The sequence below is a fragment of the Microtus ochrogaster genome, chromosome 19, assembly GCF_000317375.1.
Source record: "Microtus ochrogaster isolate Prairie Vole_2 chromosome 19, MicOch1.0, whole genome shotgun sequence".
NCBI classification, from domain to species: Eukaryota; Metazoa; Chordata; class Mammalia; order Rodentia; family Cricetidae; genus Microtus; species Microtus ochrogaster.
Window position 1 is genome coordinate 52320680 of NC_022021.1, and position 10660 is coordinate 52331339.

Below are 10660 nucleotides of genomic sequence, written 5' to 3' on the forward strand. Positions count from 1 at the left end.
TCTCCCCAACTCCTCTCTTTTCTCTCTCCCTCCCTCCCTCTCTCTCTCCCTCTTTCTCTCCCTCTCTCCTCTCTCTCTCCCTTTCCCTCTCCCTCTTCCTCCCTCTCTCCCTCCCTCTCTCCTCTCCCTCTCCCTCTTCCTCCCTCTCTTCCTCCCTCTCTTCCTCCCTCTCTTCCTCCCTCTCTTCCCTCTCTTCCTCCCTCTCTCCTCTCTCTCCCTCTCTCCCCCTCTCCTCTCTCTCTCTTTTCTCTCTCCCCTCTCTCTCCCCTCTCTCTCTCCTCTCTCCCCTCTCCTCTCTCTCTCTGTCTCTTGTTCTTGTTTTTTTTTCTGTCCCCATCTTACCCCGCCCCCTTGTTCCTACTCTCCTCATGGTAGCTCTTTGATTGATTTCCCCATATTATTCCCATAAGGTGCTTGAGCCATGGCCCTGGACCATGATAAGGTTCTAGGGCTCCAGAGAAGTGCTGCCCATCTTCTCCCATGAGGATCTGCCTTTTGTGCAACCCTCTTCCTGTGGTGACCTCTCTGTGTGGTCCAACTTGGCCTGGTTTGTTAAGTGACTACATCCTGGGTACCTGGGTTGCTCAGCCTTGTTCTGAACTCCCAGAGGTATCAATAAGGCCATATGCTGTTGGGAGCAGTGAGACTCCAGATCCTGAATTTCTTGTAAACAACTTGTTTTCCCCTGATCTGAGGGCCTACAGCTGCTCTGAGCACGAGGCCTTCAGGAGTTCCTGATGGCAGGAGAGTGGTTTCTGGTGGGTTTGGCTGGGGCGTGGCTATCTCTATATAAGCTGCCCCTGAACACAATAAAGGGGGCATTCTTGGGGAATTCAAGGATGACCTGTGTCTCTCTCTCTCTCTGTGTGTCTGTGTATTTTAACCTCCAGCCCCCTTGCCTGAAGCTCGCGAACTGGGTGCCAGCGCACAGAGCACAGACACGGGGGCACGGTGTGCAACAATATGCCAGTATACGTGTCAGTTCCATCTCATATGTGGAAACTGAGGCAGAGAGGATCAGTCTAGGAACTTGGCAGCATGAAGCATGTCCTGTGTGCCAAAGGCTGAGGAGTTCCTTGGAGGTACATCTCTTCCAGGACCCTGATAGGGAAGGGATTAGAAAACAGAGTCCTGTACCTACTGACTTGGCCACTCCCCGACTCAGGGCCTGAATGGCCTGGGATTGGCTGTGCTGAAGTGTTGGGGCTGGAGAGCTGTGATTCAGGACAGATGTCCTTCCCAGAGTCATGTTGAGCTATTTAGGTGGACCCTGGGAGTAGATCGGGTGGACAACGTTAGGGTCAAAGGTCAGAAACAGAAAGATACACCCTGGTGTTGACATCCTGCCACCTGAGGACCCAGGCAGGCTCGTTTGTGGGTGCTCCGAGAAGGGTAACTTTGTGGCCATGCCTGCCTCTTGAGCTGTGAATCCCAGCTGTCTTGTGGTTGGATCCTGAGCGGCCACTGTTCTCTGCAGTTTGGGTGATACCTCTCCTGTCCCCTACATAGGGAACATTGAACCCGGAAGTTACTGTTCAGCCCAGGGCTTTCAGGTCCCATAACAAAGTATGAGGAGACCTTCTGAAATGGCGGGGTGTGCAGAGAGGGCCAACAGGTGCTCCTCAACCAAGGGACCAGCCCTACTATGGAAGGTAGACTTTCAGTCCTCAGTAGGCAATGTGAACAAATGGGCTGATGTTTCATTTTACACAAAATTACCTGTGCTGGGGACACACAGACTCTTGCGGGATGTGGACATGTGGGCGGAAAGAAAGTTTAGATAAAGTGTCTTTAGCCAAGGCCACAGATAGGGACCGGTGGTCGTGGGAGTGGAGGTACCTGGTGCCTGCTCCCCAGAGCTGCATGCTTGGCTTTTGTCACTTCCTCCTGAGACTGACCTCGCTGTCTTCCACAGGAGATGGAAACCCCAGGGAAAACAGCCCATTCATCAATAATGTGGAGGTGGAAAGAGAGAGCTACTTTGAGGGGAAGAACATGGCACTTTTCGAGGTAATTTTGTTTTAGCTTCTACACAAAGAAGTGACTTTCATGTGGAAAAGTAAAGGAACAGTCATCTCCCGCATCCTAAGCAAGGCATCCTCGGCCCTGATGGCAGAGCAAGATGCTTCTGTCTGAGATCCACTGAGCTTATCTGTCCCTGATACGTGAGCTGCAGCTTGGGCAGGTGCATTCCCTATAATTCCTGAAGCCTTGGGGAGTCTCTCAGAACCCCTCTGAATCCAGACCTGCCGAGCAGGTGTCTCAGGGTGCACAGACTGGGGGGCTTCTATGCATCTTGACTCTGGCCCTGAGGCTCCACATAGTCCTGGAATAGAGGTATATGCTGGGTCCGTTACCTGCTGCCCTGGGATGCTGATGAACCTGGTTCCTACCTCTCTGATGTTTTGTACCCATTAGGAAGAGATGGACAGCAACCCCATGGTGTCATCGCTGCTGAACAAACTGGCCAACTATACCAACCTGAGCCAGGGTGTGGTGGAGCATGAGGAAGATGAGGACAGCCGGAGGCGGGAGATCAAGGTACCCATGCTGTCCTGTGTGGACAGCAGCCTCGAAACTTTCTGGTCAGAGAACACCCTTGCCAGGCTTCCACAACACACCTATCCTCCTCCTTCAATCTTCATCTTTCTGGTACTGTGTCTCAGTGGATACTTCCAATGCCCTGTGCTTCTGGGAGACCCACAGACCTGGACGAGAAGAAACAAGGTCCTAGCGGTCCTGTGCAGACTGCCCTGCCCTCTCTGAGTAGGTGTCTGTGGGGCCACAAACTCCAGGGAGCACGAGAGTGGCACTAAGTCCTGCCTGAGATCTGGCGGGGTACTGACGTTCTGTTTCATTTATCATTTGGTTGTGTTGTGCATGTGTTTGTTTCATGAGACAGCCTCACTCTATAACCCAGGCTTCCCTGGAACTCACTATGTTGCCCAAAGTTGGATTTGAACTCACAATCGTCCTCCTGCCTCAGCTTCCAGGTATTGGGATTACAGGTGTGTGCCACTATGTCTAGTTTAGAGCCATCATTAAAGACTTTGACTTTTATTCCCCTTTTTTCTACCTCCCAAAGGCCCCTGTTTTCTCTGGAGGGTGGAGTCCAGTGCTGGTGAACACAAATGAAGGTGTTCATTCGTGTGACACCTGCCAAGTCAGGTGACAGCCAGCTCATCTACCCTCCACCTCTCCCTTCCTCTGTGTCCACCCAGTGTGCCACATCCAGCTGTTTCCTGGGTGTTTCCCATGAGCCAGTGCCCATCCTGTCGGTGGCTCCAGGGAGGTCAGACCACAGAGTGGCCTTAGCCGCCTTCTTTCCCTCCTGGTGTGAGCCCAGCAGAGTTAGTACTGTGTTGCAGGTCTTCACGATGTTCAGTGCTTTTTGAAACTGGTCGCATCTGGGGCCTTGTGGTCTTTGGGGACAGGGTTAACAATTGTTAACAAGGGCATGGGCTGTCTTCCTGGCCTCCTCAGATGTGTTCTCTGGTCTATGCCTCTTCTGCCCCTTCCCAGATCCTCTGATCAAAGTCACAGCCTCCCAGATGCGCAGAATGAGGAGAATTTAGGGGCTGCATGTAGATGGAAGTTTCTGTCCCACCCAGTCCTGCAGTCATTTAGTCCCAAAGAAATACACAGTCTTATGTTAATCATAAACTGTTTGGCCTGTTAGCTCAGGTTTATTATTAACTAGCTCTTACAACTTAAATTACCTCATAATTCTTATCTGCTTTTAGCCATGTGGCTTGGTACCTTTTCTCCGTAAGACCTTCTCATCTTGCTTCCTCTGCATCTTGCTTGTGACGGGGTCTGCACCTTTCCTTTTCCCAGAATTCTCTGCCCATCTCTTTTGTCTGCTGAAATTCGTGTCCAAGGAAAACTTGGTCTCTGCCGGTAATAGATACTGGTCTGACTGAATCTTAGAACTGACTGAGGGTCAACTCTGCTCAACCAAGGCACTGCTCAAATTGATCCCATAGTTTAGTTCTTATTACCCATGAGTGGAACCCAGTAGGCTTGGCTGCCACTCCCCCCTCCCAGGGCTCCTTGAAAACAGAGCAGTCACATTTGGGGAGATTGTGCTTAGTATATTTTATCCCAGCCCAACATATGGCAATTCTTTGGTCAGTGTTTCCCTTGGGGACATGGCTCCTGGACTGGGTTTCAGTTGATGAAGTATTCGGCCCTCAGCAGAGGTGCTTATCTTGGTTGGACGTGAACAGCTGCCCTACTTAGGGATCCATTGGGTGGACGGGACAGGAGGAGTAGAGCCTGACTCTGGTGTCTCCTTTGATGTCACAGAAGCGTGTCCCCAGAGACAGGCATCACTTTTCATTGCTCTGTCCTCTGGGCTCAATGCATCTGAACAAAGCTAAGCATTCAGAGTTGGCCGTTCCCTTTAGAGGCATCTGGGACCCCAAGGCACTAGGATACTGGGGAGACAGCTAGCTCCTGAGCCTGTGTCTCAGTGGGAGCTGAAGCGAAACCATGTGACCTGGGCAGCTGCTTGTGCACTTTCAAGCTGCCCTGTTTACAGGTTGTTCTCTGCCGTGCTTCTGTGGGCTGTCTCTAATGTCCACCTTACACTGTTGCCTTTCTTTCTTTCTTTCTTTCTTTCTTTCTTTCTTTCTTTCTTTCTTTCTTTCTTTCTTTCTTTCTTGTTTTGCTTCTTTTCAGGACAGTTTCTCTGTGTAGCTCTAACTGTCCTGGAACTTGCTTTGTAGACCAGGCTGGCCTTGAATTCACAGAGAACCACCTGTCTCTGCCTCTTGAGTGCTGGGATTTAAAGTGTTTGCTACCACCACCGCCCGGCTAATTCTTTAATTAAATTGTTTAACTGGGAAATCTAACAGATGGTTTGGAGAGAGGGCTCAGCAGGTAAGGGTGATTGCTGCCCTTCCAGAACTCCTGTGTTGGGCAGTTCAGAACCACCAGTAACTGCGTTCCCAAGGGATCCAATGCCCTCTTCTGCCCTCCATGGGTGCTTGCACTCACATGCATATACCAACACATACATACACACACACAACATAATTAAAGATAAAAATAATTCTTTTAAAAAAATTCCAAAGGCATTTTTCCATCTGCCAGTTTGCAGAATTCAAGCCCACAAAGACTTCTGCCCCCAGAAATGTATAGTCCGCACCTCAAAGACAGGGAGGCCATGAGGTCAAGGCCTAGGTCTCCATCTTCTTGTTATCTTTCTCTTCAGTGTTGCCTGCTGCTGCCCACTGGCCTTGGGCTCAGGGCTAAGGCCTCCAGGGTTTCAAACCCAGAGCTTTCCACATATTCTCTGTTTTCCTGTGAGACCTCTGGTCTCCAGTTGGTAGAGCTCAGACTGCCCTGCTCTGGGGTGACTCTCTGGGACGGCCCTGTTCAGGCCTGAGCTGCCATCCTGTCTTTGCAGGTTTAGGTGGTCAGTTTGTTCTCCTTGGAGTCTGTTCTCTGGCTAGGCACAACCATTCAGTACCACTCTTTAGCTGCTGGGCTCTCCCTGCCTGTTGTCAGGCTGTGTGACAGACGTCCTGTCAGGCTTCTGCGTGAGCATCGCTCTGGGCTCTCCCTGTCTGTTCTCAGGCTGTGACGTCCTGTCAGGCTTCTGTGTGAGCATTGCTCTGGGCTCTCCCTGCCTGTTGTCAAGCTTCTGTGTGAGCATCACTCTGTAACAACCTTGTGATCATCAGCCTCAGGGAATGTGCCAAGCCAATCCTCCATGGTCATTCTGTGCTCACCTACACTGAGATGAGCCTCCTTTGTGTTGGGGTCTGGCTTCTGAGCCATTGTCCTTGGATCTCCAGTCTGTTCCCTGTTATGTTACTCAGAGACCCTTGAACTTTGCAGGCAGCCTTACCTGTACCTAGCTCCTCTCTGGCCGCCCCTCTTTCATGCCTCACGCTTCCGGGATCCAAGACTCAGGCCCCTAGCTTGCCTCAGATCTGGCAGGGATCCTATCTTGCTGTTCAGATTTCCCCCTCTGAATCTTCTCCCCAGTGGGAAAGCAGACCAGGGGGCTTGTCCCTGTGCTCTGCCTTGTGATTTTCCTCACTTCCCGCTCAGTGCCCTAGACAGCTGGGGTCTGCTCTAGGACCATGGAATCTCATCTTATTTCTGACATGGGTTTTTGTCAGGCATCTTTGCTATCCTGTCTCTTCACTGTGTGGCCGCCATGTTCCTCCTGGTTCCTCAGTTCCTCCAAACCAAAGCATGGGTAGGGTTCGAGGCTGGTTTAGTGGGTACAGGCTGTGGGAGACCCCTGACATGTTTCTCTCTGTTGCAGGCCCCACGCATGGGCACCTTCATTGGCGTCTACTTGCCCTGCCTGCAGAACATCTTGGGTGTTATCCTTTTCCTGCGCCTGACCTGGATTGTGGGGGCAGCTGGTGTGCTGGAGTCCTTCCTCATCGTGTCCATGTGCTGTACCTGTGTGAGTGATCTCAGCTGCTCCTGCGGCAGTTCCCGAGGAGCTGGGCCTGGGGCCCTGGGAGATTGCTGTTGGGGGATCAGGCTTGCCTTGTAGGCTCCTCTATAGAAACCAGCTCCTGCAGAGAACGTGGGAAAGACACTGGCCCATCTAGTTTGGCAAAGGCCAGGTTCCCCACTAGTCTGAGGACCTTATGTAGCTGTACTCTATAGGAGTGGCATTTCTGCATCTGGGCACACCTGGGTTGAAGGCCGAGTCAGGGGCAGGTGCCTATCACTAGGCTGTGGCAAGACTACCCTGGAAGGACTGTGGGCAGTTTTCAGGATCTCTGTTGTAGAGAAAGGGACAGGTCTGTAGCTTGTTCAAGTCCAGGCTGAGGGCGGTGGAATGAACTCGGAGCGGACTCATCACTGCCTCTGTTTGACTCCTTATTTCTAGTGGACTGTTTTAAAAAGAAATTTACCTTTCATTGTTGCTAATGGTCTATTTACCTGCTTTCTCCTCTTCCCCTTTCTCTGGTGAGAAGTATAAATTTGTTTTAGTTACTCAGGTGTCACCAGAAAGCACAAGGGTCCTTTCTGGAGGGAGTTCAAATAATATGGTTGAATGGGAGCTCCTTTACCTCCTGGCCCAGGCCACCTAACCACTTGTTCCCTGATAGCCCCTACTGTGTGCCTATCCCAGGCTACCTACTGTCCTTCGACTGGCCATTTCTTCTGTCCCGACTGGTCAGTTTCCCCAACTCATTAACTCATGTGTCTGGTTCTGCCATGGCTCTCCGAGGGCATGTGCCTATGCTTCCTGGCTGGTCATTCCGTATGGCCACTCCAGGCCTGTCCTCTGGTCACTCTGTGTGGGCACTTCAGGCTAATACCACCCTTTGTGAGGCTATCGACACCCCTGACACCCACAAATACACTTTCTGGAGCAGAGGGTGGTTCCTGGAGGCAAGGTAGATACAAGGTGAGGTCCCCTATACTGTGTTGGATTCACATCTAGATAAAGTGTCCCCTTGTGCCTCGTGGGTTAGTAGAGACAAACCTGGGACTCCTTAGAGGTCAGGCACAGCTTTCAGGGCTGTGTTGGGCAGGGTGGAGCCTGTATTTTTTTTTGGGGGGGGGAGGGAACATATTTTGGGTTTGGGTAGGGAAGGACCTGTCTTTCCTGATCATTTAGCACTCCTTTGAGGTCAGAAGTCTGCAGCCTCAGGCACACCATGTTGGAGAATCTTGGTGCACACGTTTCCTGAAAGAGCTGTCTTTCTTTGCAGACAATGCTTACTGCCATCTCTATGAGTGCCATTGCGACCAACGGTGTAGTCCCAGGTGAGGATGCCAGCGCTTGTGTCTCTTGAGTTAGTTTATTGATCTTTTCACCCTGCAGGACGAGCTACGTGTGTAGGGTTGCTATCCCCTTCCCCAGACTCATGGTGACAATGACATTAAAGTTTGCATCAGGATAAGACTGGGGTATTGGGCTGCCCATGAAGAGAAGAGAGTGGCCCTGTCCCCAGAGGCCCTGGTGTAGACACACCCTCATTCCTGCCTGTCCTCTGTTAGAGAGGACAGAAACCACACCATAGAGATGGGCACAAACCTCAGTGGAGGACAGGTCCTTCTGAAGCTATAAGTCTTACAGCTAGTGGTGACAGCTCCACCAAGCACTACTTGTCATATGCATAAAAAGAGTTGGCAGGCCTGTGCCAGTGTCTCTTGTAACCACCTGAAGGCACAGTAGATTTCTCTGAAGACAAATGAGGTACTGGACCTGGTTGTTTCAGGTCCTTCACATCACACCTTAGCTCTACCCTATGGACAGGGTAGACATGACTTTATTGCCCAAGGCTTCCTCCTGGGTCTATTTTGAAGGAAGACGAAAGCTGCTTGTCCCTTCCTGGGGACATCTCTTTTGGAATGAATGCTCTTATGTTCATAGTGAATGGTACTTCCTGACCCATGTTTTCCTTGGGCTATCTTTACAGCGGGCGGCTCATACTACATGATCTCCCGTTCGCTGGGACCAGAGTTTGGAGGGGCTGTAGGCCTCTGCTTCTATCTGGGCACAACGTTTGCAGGCGCCATGTACATCCTGGGTACCATCGAGATCTTCCTGGTGAGCTCGTCTATGAAAGTCTTCCTTACCCAGGCACTTTGCCTGTGAGCCCCTTTTGTACTCTCCCCGCTGACTGTCCTCTACCTTGCTGCTGCGGACATCTGGACTCTCAATACCGCTCTGTGGGCTGAGGGTCTGGGTCCCTGACGGATGAGACCTCATAGTGTGCTGTGTTAGGAGCCATGGGCTTGTACAACTCCTTGACCAATGCTAGCTCTTGAAGGCAGAGCAGGCCTGCTCAGCGCTGGTCCTTACAGTCCTGCACTCAAAGGCATGCCCTGCATTGAAGTAGGACTTGTGCTCAGTGTCAGTGAGTTTTAGAGCCTAAGTGTCTGTAGTGTGCCCCCCCAGGTACGGTATGGTTAGCCTTGGAGACAGCATGTCTTCTGTGACCCTTGAAGATGAAGGTTCCAGGTTGGAACAAGGCGATGGCTGAGGCTGACCTATCTCACATCCCAGAAGCCTGAGGAATTCATTCTCTGTACCAGTTCTTTCCCAGTTGCTGTGATGAGCTATTATTACAAAAGCAACTTAAGGAAGGGTTTATCTTTCAGTTTGAGGATACTGTTCATCATGACCAGAAAATGGTCAGGGGCAGGTGGTCAAAGCAGCTGGTCTCATTGTTTCTGCAGCTAGGAAGAAGACAGAGACGAATCTTAGTGTTCAGATAGCCTTCTCCTGAGTTCAAAATCCCAACTCAGGGACTGGGCTACCCATTTTTAGGATGGGTCTTACCACCTTTAATTAAGATAATACCTCAGTGGTATGGACAGAAGCTAGTCTAATATGGATCACAGGTGTCCCCAGAAGCTTTTCTCCTAAGTGATCTTAGATCCTGTCAATTGACAATTAATATTAACCGTTACTATCTCCATAGAGTTGGCTCTTTTCTTTGGTACCCAGGTATCTCAGAGCCTGCAGGGAAGATATCCTATGCTAAGAAAGGCTTCCTGATATATTCAAGTTTGGAGAGTCTGGGCTGGGACCTAGGTCGCCTATAGGTCCTGGGTTGCAGACGAAGGGGGATGCTCTAGATTGTCATGCCCATTCCTAGGGTCTGGTTGGTCTCTAAGGTAGAGCAGCTTGAAGGACACAGTAGCTACTTGCTGGCTCTCTGGAGAGTGTGCTCAGCGGTCGGCTGGCATTAGTGAAGACAGAGGAGATGCCCTGGGTTCTGCTGAGGCTGTTGTCAGGAGTACCTGACCCCTCCCTACAAGGGTTCACCCCTGCCTGTGAGTAACCTGAGCAAGTCAGGTCGGCCACTAAGAAGGTGGCCAACTTCCTAGACTGCTGGTTTTCATCTGGCTCTGGCAGTTTGAAGGAACTGGACAGGGAATGACTACGGGCTGGCACCCTGGGTCCATCTTGGGTGAAACACAGGATTCTGTCTCAGTCCTCCCAGTGCCCTCAGTCCTGACAGGCTTTCTTTGCTAGTGGTGTCAGGGAAGGAGCCAAGGTGAGGTCAAGGCTGGACGAGTCCCTGGCCAGGACCTCCTTCTTCGCTGACCTGCCTTATTCCCGCAGACCTACATCTCTCCAAGTGCAGCCGTCTTCCAGGCAGAGTCAGCAGACGGCGAGGCGGCGGCGCTGCTGAACAACATGCGTGTGTATGGCAGCTGCGCGCTGGCACTGATGGCAGTCGTGGTCTTCGTGGGCGTCAAATACGTCAACAAACTGGCGCTGGTCTTCTTAGCCTGTGTTGTGCTTTCCATCATGGCCATCTATGCTGGGGTCATCAAGACAGCCTTCGCCCCACCTGACATCCCGTGAGTCCCAGGCTGTGCAGGGCGGCCTTGATCTAATGCTGGGTTCATCTTGCAATGTTTCTCCAGGGGCTGGGTCTGGATCTCCTGGTTTCCTCTTCTTTCAGACCCTCAGTTCTTTTCTAAGCAAGAGCGTGGAGGTGGCCTTGATAGTCACTTGTTCCTGGGCTTCAGTGTGGTTTTGAGGAACTTTGGAGTACGGGATGGTAACAGTGCCCATGCAGCTGGTTCTGGGTGCATCTATGAGAACACATGCAGCTGGTTCTGGGTGCATCTATGAGAACCCATGCAGCTAGTTCTGGGTGCATCTATGAGAACCCATGCAGCTGGCTCTGGGTGCATCTATGAGAACCCATGC

At 51.4% G+C, this 10660-nt stretch overlaps 1 protein-coding gene across 5 annotated transcripts in view; it reads left to right on the forward strand.

The window, feature by feature from the left end:
- Positions 1 to 10660, forward strand: part of Slc12a7 (solute carrier family 12 member 7) — an 85573-nt gene that overhangs the window by 50791 nt on the left and 24122 nt on the right. For 4 of the 5 annotated variants that reach the window (XM_026783784.1, XM_026783785.1, XM_026783786.1 and 1 more), the window contains exons 2-7: positions 1916 to 2010; positions 2419 to 2541; positions 6284 to 6430; positions 7698 to 7752; positions 8409 to 8539; positions 10064 to 10305. In XM_026783784.1, coding sequence (XP_026639585.1) covers positions 1916 to 2010; positions 2419 to 2541; positions 6284 to 6430; positions 7698 to 7752; positions 8409 to 8539; positions 10064 to 10305 — 793 coding nt within the window. Of the gene's footprint in view, positions 1 to 890; positions 1083 to 1915; positions 2011 to 2418; positions 2542 to 6283; positions 6431 to 7697; positions 7753 to 8408; positions 8540 to 10063; positions 10306 to 10660 lie in introns of all 5 variants that reach the window. The other variant, XM_026783787.1, reaches the window with a different exon arrangement.